This window comes from Sphaeramia orbicularis, chromosome 1, assembly GCF_902148855.1.
Source record: "Sphaeramia orbicularis chromosome 1, fSphaOr1.1, whole genome shotgun sequence".
NCBI classification, from domain to species: Eukaryota; Metazoa; Chordata; class Actinopteri; order Kurtiformes; family Apogonidae; genus Sphaeramia; species Sphaeramia orbicularis.
Genome location: NC_043957.1, coordinates 55,703,140 through 55,718,972, shown reverse-complemented (window position 1 = coordinate 55,718,972; position 15,833 = coordinate 55,703,140). Strand labels below are relative to the sequence as shown.

The following is a 15,833-nucleotide window of genomic DNA, read 5'->3' as shown; positions in this document are numbered from 1 at the left end:
GTAACGTATGACTTGGACCATTTAATTTTGTGGAACTTTGTGGAACTTTACGCTAATCATTTTGTGTCTGTTTTTTTTCTGCATGCCGACCGCTGCATGTTTCTGTCCTGCATGCTCTGTCTCCTATACCACACACAACCACATAAACATACATGTAATAAACATCTGAATTGCAAAAAAAAAAAAAACATACAAATAATTGAACTCAGATCCAAGTCATTAGAGGAGGAGAAGAAGGACAGGAGGATCTCATGGGGGGTGGATGGAGAGGAGGAGAGGAGGAGGGCAACAGGAAAGAGACGTTTCTCAGAGGAGTTAAAGCGCAGGAGACACACTGTAGCTGGAGACACCAGCGAGTCCAGGTAATAGATCAATAACAGATCAATACATCCCAAATGGTGAATTCAGTGGCAATAGCAGCTCATCCATCCTCTCACCTCACTGCGCTGATAGACCCTGAATCACAATATGTTTGAGCCAGGACATTTTTAAATGGCAGCCAATTACAGACAATACTTTTTTAAAATTATTATTATTCAAATGTTAATTCAGAACAGTCTTATAAGATATTATACACGACATCAATCATACAAAGTACACCAATCTCTTTTTTTTTTTAAGAAAAAAAAGGATATCAATAATGATCATTAAAAAAAGGAAAGAGAAAAAAAAAAGAAAAGTAAAAAAATGGATAGTAAAAATTATATTAACAAGCCTATACATTTAGCCAACCACACTTTCAGGAAACAAGACAAAAGAAAACAAAAAAAAAGGGGATGCATAAATACATTTATATGTATACACACACGGCAGCATTCATGCAAAGATAGAAGAAGAAAGAAAAAAACAAACAAAAAAAGAGCCTAACAGTGCACATGTACATTTGGTATTAGGATTTTCAAAACCATGAACATAAGAGTAGCACAGAAAAGAAAACACATTAACAACATAAAAAAAAAAATTACAAAAAAAACTTGAGGGAAGAGAGTTAGTACCATCTTCTATGTTCAGTCAAAGTCAGGCGCCCAACAATTTTTAAATTTCTCTTGTTCAAGTCGTAAAGAAAATGTGAGTTTTTCCATCACAAAATTTGGTGGATCACAGCTATCCAATTTTCGAATGTAGGCGCTTCAGTAGACATCCGTCTCCTGGTGAGTGCTTTCTTACCTGCTAACAATAGGACATTAAATATATATTTATGAGATGAACCCAGAAGATCTGATCTCGAGCCCAAATAAAACATTTTCAAATTTGAATGGGATTTGTATTTTAAATATCTTTTCCATAGTTTCTTTGATTTGCTTCCAGTAGGTCTGGAGTACAGGGCAGTGCCAGAATACGTAATAATGGTTTGCCTTCTTTTCCCCACAGCATCGCCAACATGAGGTGTTTTTGTTCAGAAAATGATTATGAGCAGGTGTTTTAAAGAATCTTGTTAAATTTTTCCAACTGAAGTCTCTCCAGGGCAATGCTGAAGTGCTTTTCCATTGTTGCTTTTTCAGTTTTTCCCACACTTCTAATTGTAAAGAAAAGTTTCCGTCTTTTTCCCATTTTTCTTTTATGTAGGAAGTAGTCTCCCCCTTTAAGTCATTTAAACCGTTGTGTAATACAGAATACAGACAATACTTTATTGGTCTTAACCAGGACAGTGGTAGTTTTTAGGGATTACACCCTCAGAGCAACAGAGCAGTGGTCCTGAATCTAACAGGGGTTTGTGAAATATAATCCTAAAAGCAAAGGCTAACCCCTTAATGCCTGAATTTATATACAAGTATATTTTTTAAAAAATGCATTTGCAGATGCTAAATTAAGTTCACATTGTTAACTTGACTATCTCAATAGACAGAAATTTGAGTATGATGCAGATTATAATGGCACAGATATAATGGCAAATAGTCATGAAAAAGTAATAAAACATATTTTCCTGTCTCGGGAGATGGAAATTGTTTTATTGATGCCACAAAATTATTTTGAGTGTCCTGTTAGGTAGGTATTGAATCTACCCAAACCAGCATTTGAGGAATACATATGATCCATTTTATGGTTAGGGTTGGATTTATATCTAAGACATGTTCGAGTCACAGAGATACAAACTTAGATACAAGATGATCCCTTTCAACTGAAGTCTAATGCATGCATATTGACCTTAAAAATATTCTATTAGGACCCAAACCTTAAAGGTTCGGGAGACTTTCGTGACCAGTTTTTCATCAAATCTTTCAAACCTCAGTCATATCGTCAGTGTCATGAATCTGTAAGTCTGCCTGTCATTACTCATCTGAATCTCTTGCATCATGGTGAACAGTTTCTTAGTTCCATCCACCAGAAACAAACCATGTGTTTACAATCAGAGCCAGGAGGTAACTCAGGCATCTTCGGAATTTTGTCACAACATGCATTGTGGGAAGCAAAGGCTCGCGCTGCTGCCTTACAGCAGCAGCACAAGCATATGCTATAATATGGATGAAACAAACATGATGTGAAACGGCTGACACGCAGAAACGGGTGAAGGAATATGCATAGAGGAAAGGGAGCTCCTGCCGTTTCCGCGTCGTGTCTTTAGCAGCTACGAACTGGCGTTTCCCACAATGCACATTGCGACAAAATTCCGAAGATGCCTGAGTTACCTCTTGGCTCTGTTTGTTAACACATGGTTTGTTCATGGTGGATAGTAGGGCTGCTCGATTAAAAAAAAAAAAAAAAAATCACGATTATTTTAGCAATAATTGAAATCACGATTATTAAAAACGATTATTTGTTAACCTTAAAGTTGTTTATTTTTTTCTTGCAAAACAATGTAAAATATACTCTTTAAACATAAATAAAGCTTTTAACCACTAAAACAAAGTATTTTCACTTTTGTACAAAACAAAAAAATCTTTGAAATCAAATAAGTGTACTGTAAATTCAAGTATGTTTCCTTTTGTAAATAAATAGTGCACTGGAATTAAACTGCTATAGACTTGCCATAGAACTGTAGCAATTTAAAAAAAAAAACTCACGTAAAGTGCAAATTATAAATTCAAGTATGTTCAGTGTAATATGAAACATAGTAAATTCAGTGGTGTGCCGTGAGGTTTCAGTTCAGGCCTTCTGTATACATCAGCCATCTACAGGGTGTCCCATAAGTCTCCATACATAGGAGACATAACACATATGGTTCTAACATGTATTTCTTTATATTTCTTCTTTATAGTTCTTCAGCAGTGGAGGACATGCATTGAAATGTGTTCCCGACAAAATGGCAGTCATATAGAGCATATTATAGAAATAAAAATGGTTTATGTCAAGAAACGTTTCTTTCTCCTATGTATGCAGACTTCTGGGACACCCTGTAGAATAGGCACGTTAGGGTTATACAGGTTAGGGTTAGGTTAATACGGGAGTTGCAGCGTAAAGAGATTCGGAAACTGAAGATTGCATTGCGGACGAAATTGTTTTTATGCGTTTTAGTTTTTCATAAGATAAAGAATATGATAACGGTGGCGGTGGTTAAACTTTAGATGGTTACAAAGGTTTGTTGTGTTAGCGGTCGGTGCAGACACAACTACGAAACACTTTTTGCACGTGATGTGTTTTTGCTCTTCGTCTTCTTCATCAAACCCAAAGTGATTCCATACAATTGAATTTGACTTGCCTTTTTTGTTTACCAAGCACTTCTGCTGGGATTCTCCTGCCATTTGTCCAGACCGCTAGGTACAACTGTCCTCTTGGGGTGGACCTGCCGGCTAGCAGGCAGCAGTAGCTTAGAGGGGGGCGGGGCAGAGCAGCTCATGGGAGCTTGCGTGCGTGTGAATTAAAACAACTCAAAATTAATAATCATTTTTTCTCGATTACATAATTTTTGTAATCGTTGCGTGTAATAATCAAAATCGTAATTGAATTTTGATTAATTGCACAGCCCTAGTGGATAGCACTAAGAAACTGTTCACTGTAATGCAAGAGATTCAGGTGAGTAATGACAGACAGACTTACAGATTCATGGTACTGAGGATATGACTGAGGTTTGACAGATGTGATGAAAAACTGGTCATGAAAGTCTCCCGCACCTTTAATCTAGGGTACCCTGTCTTTAAACTACCCTATCTAGGTAGTTTCAGTGCAAAGGGACATACCACTGATTTCAGATGCAGACAGTTCATCCATCAGTCCATCCTGTATTTTTCCATGTCCAGGCAGTAACAACCGAAGCACAGAAGCTTCGTTGGACATGCCTGAAACTCCAGGAGGCACGCCAAACCAGATCCCAGACCACCTTAATTGGATGAACAGTCAAATTCCTCACCCTGTCTGTAATTTCTGAAGCTTGTCTTGTTGTTGTGATCCATACCCAAAGCTAGAGTAGGGACGTAGATCTACCAGTAACTGGGGAGCTTTGCCTTCAGCTCTGCTCCGTCTTCACCACAGTGACCAGTGCAGTGTCAGCACTGATGCAGATGCTGCACACACCCATCTGTTCCATCACCCAACACAGATTGGTCAGTTTGTATTTTAAGAGTTTGATGATGTCCGAGAATGATTATTTTTGAGTTGATATTTTCAGGAAAAAAAAAAAAAACCTTAATGGGAGTCAATGGTGATAGACAAACAATGTTCTGATCCTGTTTGAATTATTACCTCCGCCAAGGAGGTTATGTTTTTGCCAGGGTTTGTTTGTTTGTTTGTTTGTTTGTTTGTTTGTTAGCAAGATAATTCAAAAAGTTTTGGACGGATTTTCATGAAATTTTCAGGAAATGTTGATACTGGCACAAGGAACAAATGATTAAATTTTGGTGGTGATCGGGGGGGACACGACAGATCTGCCTTGGCAGAGGTCTGCGCTCTCTGAGTGCTTTTCTAGTTCAAGTTAAGAAAGTCATGGTTTGCCATAAACACAGTCGACTGTCATTCAGCTCAATGTAATAACTGCCACCAACACAAAATGTACTGCTACCTCGGCACATTTTATCTATAGAACTAGAAAAGCACTTGGAGAGCGTAGACCTCCGCAAAGGCAAATCAGTCCCCCCCCGATCACCACCCCAAAATTTAATCATTTTTTTCCTTGTGTCAGTATCAACATTTCATGAAATTTCATGAAAATTTGTCCATCACTTTTTCAGTTATGTTGCTAACTAACCAACAAACAAACAAACAAACCCTAGCAAAAACATAACCTCCTTGGCGGTGGTAAATATCCCCATCTCCCAATGATAAAGAATCCTTTTAAAAATTCCTGGATACAGACAGTGATCTGGATCATTCCCAAAATCTAATCATTTGTCATTCGTCCCATTTCAGACATTTCCTGAAAATTTCATCAAAATCCATCCATAACTTTTTCAGTTATGTTGCTAACTAACCAACAAACAAACCCTCTCAAAAGTATAACCTCCTTGGTGGAGGTAATAAGTAAGCAAGTATTAAGAGGTAAAAGTCTGGTCATGTTGATCTGCAGTGATGTCACTAGCAGGTCAGTGAAGAGAAAAAGTTCATATGAATAGTGACGTAAAGACATATATTCAGAGTCTAATATTAGTTTTATGACAGACTTCTGTCAATATCAAACCAGTTTAGGTTTAGAGTTACATTTGCTGTAGTTGCATTGTTTTTTCAGCCACATGTTAAACACAGAAACTAGAAGCTAACCCTAACTTAGGACTTGGGTTCCATGAAAGAGTGGGTGTTAAAAGGTTAAATAGCAAAACCCTCCCCTGCCCCAGTTTGTTGATGATCGTAAACACACAGCTGACCGGTAGCAGTGCGCTGACAGTTACAAACGACCACATCCCAGTGCTGCGGCTGGTGATGTACTGCAGCTTATTAGCCACTAATGTAGCAGGGTCTGGGAGGGGGAGAGGAAAGGTCCTGTTCTTAATGGCCTCGCAACAGATCAATCCAAATCGAGTGTTATAAAAGCACAGGCCGCTGGCCTTTGGCACACTTTAGAGAGTTTGAGGTGGGAGGAGGCAAAGAAAAGACAGAATCAAAAAAATCTGTGTTTTATGGGTCGAAAGTACGGTGGCCCAAAGGTGCAACAGCCCAAGAAATGATCCACTGTAAGAAAAAAAAAAAAACAGCCCAAAAAATTTTCCACTATAAGGAAAAAAAGAGAGAACAGCCCAAAAAATTATCCACAATAAGGACAAAAAAAGAGAGAACAGTCCAAAAAATAATCCACTATAAAAAAAAGACAACAGCCCAAAAAATTATCCACTATAAGAAAAATAGAGAACAGCCCCCAAAAAAATCCACTATAAGAAAAAAAAGAGAACAGCCCAAAAAATGATCCACTATAAGAAAAAACACAACAGCACAAAAAATTATCCACTATTAAAAAAAAAAAAAGAGAACAGCCCAAAAAATTATCCACTATATATTTTTAAAATAACTTTATTTTTAGCACACCGATCTCAACTTTTGGTGGGTTACTTCGTTAGCGTTAGCCACATTAGCTGAAGGCCTTCAAAATGTTCACCCTATGCTTTTATTTTTTGTGGTGGCCTTAATTTTAAAGCAAGAGATGTTTTGGGTAAACATTGCCCCCCTTACTGAAAAGGTGGATGATGTTTTTTTTTTTTTCTTACAGTGGCAAATTTTTTGGGCTGTTCTCTTTTTTTCTTATAGTGGACAATTTTTGAGACTGTTCTCTTTTTTTTCTTATAGTGGATAATTTTTTGGGCTGTTCTTTTTTTTCTTGTAGTGGATAATTTTTTGGGCTGTCTGTTTTTTTTCTTATAGTGGATAATTTTTTGGACTGTTCTCTTTTTTTCTTATAGTGGATAATTTTTTGGGCTGTTCTCTTTTTTTTCTTATACTGGATAATTTTTTGGGCTGTTGCACCTCTGGGCCACCGCACTAAATAGACTGACTTCCATTCACATTGTGGGCAGAAGTAAACAAATGATAGTCAACAACAATTTAAAGTGCTAATTTATAAATCAGCAAAGATCAGTTTGAGACATGACATCCAAATTAGTACAAGAACAATGGGTTCACATGGTACATTCAATGACAACTTCTGAAAGTATGTGGGGATGGATTTATCCTTCCGTATGATTCAGTCATTCCTTATTGTCTGCTAGTGGACGGGCTCATCATTTTCAATCTCAAGTATCACTTACATCAGGGCTCTCAAACTCATTTTCTGTCAGGTTCCACATTCAGCCCGATTTGATCTCCAGTGGGCCAGACCAGTAAAATAATAACATAAGAGCATGTAAATAATGACAACTCCAAATTTTTGTCTTTGTTTTAGGGTCAAGTAAAAAAAACATTAAATTACGAAAATACTTACTTTTATAAACTATCCAAACAAAAAAGATGTGAATAACCTGAAAAAACTGAAATTTCTTAAGAAAAATAAGTGCAAATGTATCAATATTATGCCTCAACTCATCATTTCTACATGTGCATTCTGGATCAGATCTACAAAGACACTAAACAGTAACAGGCAGAAAATAGTTAAAATTGTGCGTAATTTTCTTTAGACATTTCAGGTTGTTCATATTTGTTCAGGCTATTCACATTTTATTGTCACAGTATAGTTTGTAAATGTAAATATTTTCATAATTTAATGTTATTTTTTGCACTAAAACAAAGAAAAAAAATTGAAGTTGTTAATTCAAGATTTTTTGCTAAATTCAAGATTTTTTGCTAAATTTAAGTTTTGGGTTTTTTTTGGTTAATTCAAGATTTTTTTTTTTTTTTGGTTAATTCAACATTTTTTCTTTAATTCAAGCTATTTTTTTTTTTTTTTTTTTGCTTAATTCAACTCAAGACTGCAGAATTTTTGACTTTTCAAGAACATCCCAGGGGCCAGATTGGAACCTTTGGTGGGCCGCATGTTTGAGACCCCTGACTAACATAATTTTTTTTTTTTTTTAACATAAATTTACTTTTTTGCACAAATCACTTTCAGACTCCTCACTTACCTGCTATGCTTTGTGCTTTTGTTCACACTTGTTTTAATCTATTTGTTGGGTGAGACCTGCCAGTCAGAATAAAAGCCCAACACCAGTAACACTGAGGTTAATGTACAGTACATGTCATTTTTTTTTCAGTTTTAGTTTTTAAACAAGCACATAAATTACAATCTATTCATACAATAATTCTGTATTTCACACACTGTACATGCTATATCATTGCTGTCAGAAGACCTCATATGTCCAGAGGTGTTATTTTCCAGTAAATAGAACTGAAATTGTGTCTTTGCGCATCAGCTGTTTTTAAATTATGTGTTCATTTAAATGCATCTCATTTCTTGATTTAATTTGCAAAGCAAACATCAAATCTTTCACCAGATGTTTTGCTTCACATTTTCATACAAGACCACCTGAAAGGCTGTACAGTTTGTATATATGAGTGGTGTATTCTGCCTGAGTCATCCAAAAATCATTTCCAAAATTGTAGTAAGACACTTGACTGTGTCATTATATTATTAACATTTAACCAAACAAACAGATTACCTCATATCCTTGATTTTTTGGACAAAAAGTGAACAAGCTCTGGATATACAAGTTTTCTGCCTTACAGGTGAAAACCTATGTTTCAGATCTTATGCTGCGTTCCAGGCCACCTGCAACTCTTGTTTTTCCAACCTTCTGCTGGTGAAAATGCACTGGAATGACAGTCAAACCCGTGACTTCCCACCCGTGAACTCGTACTAGATCGATGTACTCCCAGTTCCGACCTCTGACATCACGTAGCCCGTGAAACAACAATGACAGCCCCCGTGGATGAGGTGTTTATGCAGAGTGTTTATTAAAACAAGGTATTGCCCTGATGTTATTTAGCTGCAAATGTTCGGCACAATCAGCAGCTGCTCTAGCGTTAGCTAGTTTTCAGTCCAATGAGTGCAAGAATAAATTAATACCAAATATACGAATAAGTGCGCAAAGAATGCAAACATCCGCCAAGCACCCCAAACGGTGTGCATGTGTGGATCGACTATTTCTTTTTAAATGAAACAGTTTCAAGGTTGTTCCATACAGCAGAAAAAGTTGAAGCTTGGTACCAGTCATGTGTATGTCAAATTATATTCAATTCCAATCAGTATTGGTTGCGTTATAATGAAAAATGTGGCGTGAATGGGATTTTCAATGTTAAATGTAAATGTCCACAGAGTCCACACTTCACAGTGGATGTGGACAATTTTGTGTCAGATACAAGATATTGTTAGAAGCTACAGGTGGATCAAATTGGAGGCTAATCAGAGTCGTTTTGAATTTTTTATGAATTTTCAAAAATTGCTCATTGATGAGAGATAGAAAAATTAGAGATTTTTGTGACCTTGCTGTGACCTTGAACTTTGGCCTACTTGGCCCAAAATTTAATGGGTTGGTCCCAGGGCCTAGGCCTATTTGTGGGGACAGTTTGGTAAAAATGGTTGTAATAGTTTTCCCGTAAAGTTGTTAACAAACAAACAAATAAACACACAAACACACAAACAAAAACATAACATAAATGGTAGAACAGCTTCTCTTGCTGTATACGCCATTTTTACTCCTCTGTTTTCCTCAAATAAGCAAGAAACGAGCACCTTTGGCGATAGAAATGACTGTAAATGAGCATAAGGTACGGTCCGCCATGCTGGTTTGTTTACATCTAGCTCCCACAATTTCTTGCACTCAGGCAGTTTGGTGTGACTTGCCTGGAACGTTATAAAGTCGTGAGTCGTGGTTTGAAGACGTGACTTATGGGCTCAAAAACCGGCCTGGAACGCAACATGAGTTTAGTTGTCATTTTCTTGTTATCTTGTGTTATTTTTTACTGTTGTTGTGTGTGACTTGGTGTTTGTTGGCTCTCCACTGTATGCCTCAGATCCCTTCTTGCATGCATCCTGTGCTGTGACTGCTCGGACCCCCACCACCCTTACCTGGATCCTCCCTCCCCATCCTACTCCTCCTCCCCTCGGCCTTCCCTAACTCTAATGCAGGGGGCAGTAGAGAGACCTCAGACCACCCTTCCACTGTCTACTCAGTGTCTGGTGCCCGGCCCCTGGACGGGGGCTGTCAGGACTGAGCAGGGTGTCGATGTTGGGGGGGACAGGGGCAGTATAGCCGGGCTCTCGTGCAGTACCCTGGCACACTCTGAGGGTCTGGACATGCACCGGCTCCTCCGAAGACCTAGGGGGGAGCAGCGAGGACTGGGCATCATCTGTCCGAGTGCATTAGCCTGTCTGAGAAAATGAGGAAAGAATGAAAGACACATTTCAATCAGCTTTGGATACGTTTAGTTTAATTTTAACTTTAATCATCAAGATATTGACATTTTTTTTCTCCTGGTAGATTAGATTTGTTTTTGGTTTTCCATGATGATTTAAAGGCCAAGTTCTCAAACATCCAAAATGACAGGCTCACAGTCCAATGTCAGATCAAGTGTTTGAAGACTTTCTTACTGGCATTCTGAGACTTTCTTTAAGTTCACACTTCTGCAGATTTGGCCAAACAAAATGACCCATAGTAAATCAATCAAGAGATAGATAGATAGATAGATAGATAGATAGATAGATAGATAGATAGATAGATAGATAGATAGATAGATAGATAGATAGATAGATAGATAGATAGATAGATAGATAGATAGATAGATAGATAGTAAAAAATTAAAAAAAAAACGTAAAAAAAACAGTATTATTCCAGCAGCAGGGGTGCTGAAAAAATACTGTAAAATAACAGAAAATAACCATCTCATGAAAACATGGTTATTTTCCATAATTAAATTACAGTTTTTTCCCCTAACTTTACATGAGATTTAGCATATTTTTTTGACTTTTTAATGTTTAATAAAGAATATTTTCATGTAGTAAAAAAATCAAATTACCTATCCCTACCTACATACCTACAATCCACTGATAAAAACTGTGTTTGGACAGTTTATCAGTGCTTATACATGTCAAAAATACATTTATTCAACATTTTTGTTGTGAAACCTCCTGTAATTACACAAGATATTTGTCAATTAACAAACAAGTCTAGTTAAACCTACAGAACAGATGCTTCTTTTACAGCTAATTGCCAGTAATTTTATCTCGTTTTATTATTATTATTATTGTTTTACAGTATTAAACTTTAAATTAACAGTTTAATCTCATAAATGGAAAAGAAATATTTGTGAAATTATGATACATTTGCAAATGTATTTTAGCTGTATTTTTCTGTGAAAAAAGAAAAAAAAAAATTTAATAAGTGGAAATTTTATGGTTATTCACAGTTACACTTTTTTCGTGTTATTTTACATTTGACATGTAAAATCACAGTCTATTTTTGTCATTTCATTGATATTTTCCTGTATCTTGAAAATACAGGAACAATCTGTAAAATAAACAGTGAAAATTCTATTAAATTACAGATTTTTTTTTTACAGTGTAGATAGATGGAGAGAGAGAGAGAGAGAGAGATTTTCCAGTAGAAGGATCTGAGCTGTTGCTTGAGTTAAATCCAGGAAGGGATTTCTTTTTGAGCTGTGTACGTGATTGATCGATCCCAAACGGGGAAATTGTAGAAATTACTCGCAGCTTATTGCCCTGTCATGTCAGATGTTCTCTCCCTTTGTTATTGAATTACTCAGATGTTCTCCTGACAGTCACAGTCAGTTATCACAGACTGTCAAATGACGTTGGTGTAGTTTACTGTTGTACCATGTCAGTGAACCAGCATTTAGCATAAACCTTATCTGGCATCCCTTGTGCTTCCCCAGATTTCATCCAAATATGGCCATTTTTGGGTCCAGAAAGCCAAACGCAACGGCCGAAATACTACGTCCTGGCTTCAAAATGAGTGAATCTGTTCACTTTTTATGTACAGTCTATGGATTGCACAACAAGTCAGCACAATTTTTTTTCCTTATTAATAATGCTGTTTGTTAAAAATGGAAAACATTATGATGTTATTCCTTATTTTATTCTTTGTTTGATTAGAATAGAATAGAATAGAATAGAATAGAATAGAATAGAATAGAATAGAATAGAATAGAATAGAATAGAATAGAATAAAATCTTTATTGTCATTGTAACTAGTACAACAAAATTAATTACTGAATAGCCCATATCAGCATCTGCGAAGGTTTTGTGATCAGGGTTCAGTGACGGACATTGTGAGCAGGTCAAGTCTCTGTATTAACCCTTTCATGCGTAGTGGTCACTCCAGTGGACAGTTCTTCTCCAGCTGTTGTCTTGTATATTCATGGGTTTTGTTGTTTTAGTTTCATATCAGCCAACACAGTCAACGCTCATGCATCATCCCATACACTGACATTCCTGTAACTTTCCTTTCTTTTAACTAAATCAACTACTAATTGTTATTAGACTGTAATTAACAGAGTTTTTTTTTCCCCACAAAACAGTTTTTTTTTTTCTTTTGCATATTATCTGAGTGAGTAATAACTAGTATTATAGTATATTCAAATGTGAGAGAACATCAGATTAGCAACATTAACCTCCTGAGACCCAGGAAAGTGAAATTTTTTGCTTTTTTCCATTAAACAATTGTCTTGATTGGAAGCTACATAATACAGTTTTTTTTTTTCCTTCTGTTTGTTTTTTTTCCCCGAGACATTTTTTAAAAATTATTTTTATTTTTTTATTTTTTTTTAATGGGATGTCCTTTACAATGTAGAAAGTAAAGTAAAAAGTAAAACTGTCAAACTTTTGTCCCCTACAGAGGACAAAAATGTATCGCTGGGTCTCAGGAGGTTAAAAATGCTTTTATTTAATAGTTTTCACACAGTATGTCAGTAAATACATGTTTCTGAGCTTCAAAAATTAAACAAACGGTGTCCAGCTGAGTGGACGTTTTTGTAATTTCATGAAAAATAGGTTCATAAAAAAAACAAAAAAACAAAAAAAAAAAAACAGAAAAATCAATTACATTGTTTTTTTCATGCCTAAAGAAGAATAAAAACCATCCATCCATCCATTCTCTTCCGCTTATCCGGGGCCGGGTCGCGGGGGTAACAGTCTAAGCAGGGATGCCCAGACTTCCCTCTCCCCAGACACCTCCTCCAGCTCTTCCGGGGGGATCCCGAGGCGTTCCCAGGCCAGCCGAGAGACATAGTCTCTCCAACGTGTCCTGGGTCTTCCCCGAGGTCTCCTCCCGGTGGGACATGCCCGGAACACCTCCCCAGGGAGGCGTCCAGGAGGCATCCGAAACAGATGCCCGAGCCACCTCAGCTGGCCCCTCTCGACGCGGAGGAGCAGCGGCTCTACTCCGAGCTCCTCCCTGGTGACTGAGCTCCTCACCCTATCCCTAAGGGTGCGCCCAGCCACCCGACGGAGGAAACTCATTTCGACCGCTTGTATCCGGGATCTTGTCCTTTCGGTCATGACCCAAAGCTCATGACCATAGGTGAGGGTAGGAACGTAGATTGACCGGTAAATCGAGAGCTTCGCCTCTCGGCTCAGCTCCTTCTTTACCACAACCGACCGGTACAGCGACTGCATCACTGCAGACGCTGCACCAATCCGTCTGTCAATCTCACGCTCCATCCTTCCCTCACTCGTGAACAAGACCCCGAGATACTTAAACTCCTCCACTTGGGGCAAAGACTCCCCACCGACCCGGAGAGGGCAAACCACCTTTTTCCGGTCGAGAACCATGGCCTCGGATTTGGAGGTGCTGATCCTCATCCCGCTCGCTTCACACTCGGCTGCAAACCGCCCCAGTGCACGCTGAAGGTCCAGGTTCGATGAGGCCAACAGGACAACATCATCTGCAAAAAGCAGAGATGAAATCCTGTGGTCCCCAAACCGGACCCCCTCCGGCCCTTGGCTGCGCCTAGAAATTCTGTCCATAAAAATTATGAACAGAACCGAACAGAACTGCTTTCCCCTCCTGAAGAATAAAAACACTCAGGAAAAAAAATCTTGATTAAGGTTCTCATAATTCATGCATGAAAGGGTTAAACATCAAAACATCACTCCTCAGCCACCTTTACATGTTCCATTTGTCATCTTCAACCACTTCTGCTCTACCTTTTTCTGTGTTCTTCTGAAGTGAAGGTATTGTATCATGGAAGTTTCATGGAACTTTAATAACACCCCCCCCCCCCCCCAAGTCGAAGTGGCTGAAACATCCTTGTGTCCTCTTTCCAGTCGGATGCGAGCGTCGGCAGGTCGCAGCATGATGAAGAGCTCCAGCGTGAGCGGAGAGATCTACAGCCAGGAGCGCACCGACGGCAGCCAATCAGACACGGCGCTGGGCACAGTGGGCGGCGGCAGCAAGAAGAGACGCTCCAGCTTCAGCGCACGGGTGGTGGCCATTGTAGGCAACCGACGCAGCCGCAGCACCTCACAGATCAGCGGGCCAGGTTAGTTGCCATGGCAGCTCTAAAATAGTGGTTACTGGTATGAAACCCAGTCAGCTGAACAGGTTTACAGCCCCCAGAGGGACACAGTAAAGGAGGTTCTGTTTCCTGTAACACTGTGCACATTTCATACCTGTCCATCTATTTGGTATGTAAATGACGCCTGCTTCAGAGTTTAAGTGTCGGTGGATGATTTACAATACGTTACCACTAGGGGTGTGTATAGGCAAGAATCTGGCGATACGTTACAAATCACAATACTAGGATCACAATACGATATATCATGATATATCATGATACTGTTCAAAAGGAAAATTTTTTGTTTCTTTTTTTTTAAATGATTGTTTCTTTGAAGAATTGAATTACACCAGAAATATGCACAAATTCTAAACACATTTTTATTTGATCAGAACAGGATCTAATGCTATATCACGAAATGTTCCTGTGTTAAAACTTAAATTCTGTTTTACAGACATTACAGTTTAAGATCCTGTTCAAATGTTCATATTCTATTAGTTCAGAACTAACATCAGAACATTATTTTTGTGCAATCCCAACAAAGGAACTAACAATATTTAATAAAAGTGTTAAATAATAATAAATAAAATATAAACAAAAAGAAAAAGAAAAAAAAAAATTGAACCCCTGTCATATCTGCATTTGAATAAATACCTAAAAATATCGATACAGTGCTTTTTAATATCGATACAGTATTGTTAAATGAAATATCGCGATATATTGCAGAACCCATATTTTCTTACACCCCTAGTTACCATACATATTAAAGTTTCAGTTTATCTGATTGAATTCTTAACCCTCGAAGACCCAAACAGCCACTGGCAACCAAAATAATCTACTGAGCTAAAACCATTAATAACTTATGAACCACTAAACCTATCAATATGTTGAAATAATTCAGATAAAATACATGAGTGATCAGTCACAGAAACCTAGTGAAAGTCTGTCAGGTTCCAGAGGAGAAATGAACAGTTGGATGTTAGGCTCATACTTCATCTGTCCTGCTTCTATTATGTACTGCGGTGCTAGCAGCCTGGAACCCAAATATGAACATGAGTTAATGGTTGATCCATAAAGACCCAAACATCCAGTGGCAACCAAAATTATCTACTGATTTATAATGTTTAATAACTTCTGAAATACTGAACCTATTAGTATGTTGAAATAACTCAGGTAAAATACAGTCTGTCATCTTTTCATGGTCATCAGATAATGACCCACTGGGACGTTCAGAGGCTCCGCAGTGAACGTGGAAACACTGTCATCTTCTACAACATTCATTCACCAGTAAAACCCATGGAGTTTGACAAATGACAGTGGATGGAGACACTTGTTTTATGTTCAGTTATAGATAGCTTTGCAGAAAAAGTCACTTTTTCTTTAGTTTTCTTCTGTTTTGATATAATATAGCATTCATTTTTATGTGTTCATTAGTGCATTATCACACAGGAATGAGAATCATGTTTTCATTACGTTAGGATGAGCTGTTCCTATCCACAGAGGGAGCTGACTGTTCTCACCAAGTTTATGGA

At 37.8% G+C, this 15,833-nt stretch overlaps 1 protein-coding gene across 6 annotated transcripts in view; it reads left to right on the top strand.

Annotated features, from left to right (window-relative positions):
* The window catches only part of rims1b (regulating synaptic membrane exocytosis 1b), a 231,152-nt gene that overhangs the window by 183,359 nt on the left and 31,960 nt on the right, over window positions 1-15,833 (top strand). For all 6 annotated transcript variants that reach the window (XM_030142654.1, XM_030142619.1, XM_030142636.1 and 3 more), the window contains 2 exons: window positions 210-362; window positions 14,072-14,286. In XM_030142654.1, the coding sequence (XP_029998514.1) occupies window positions 210-362; window positions 14,072-14,286 (368 nt within the window). The remainder of the gene's footprint in view (window positions 1-209; window positions 363-14,071; window positions 14,287-15,833) is intronic.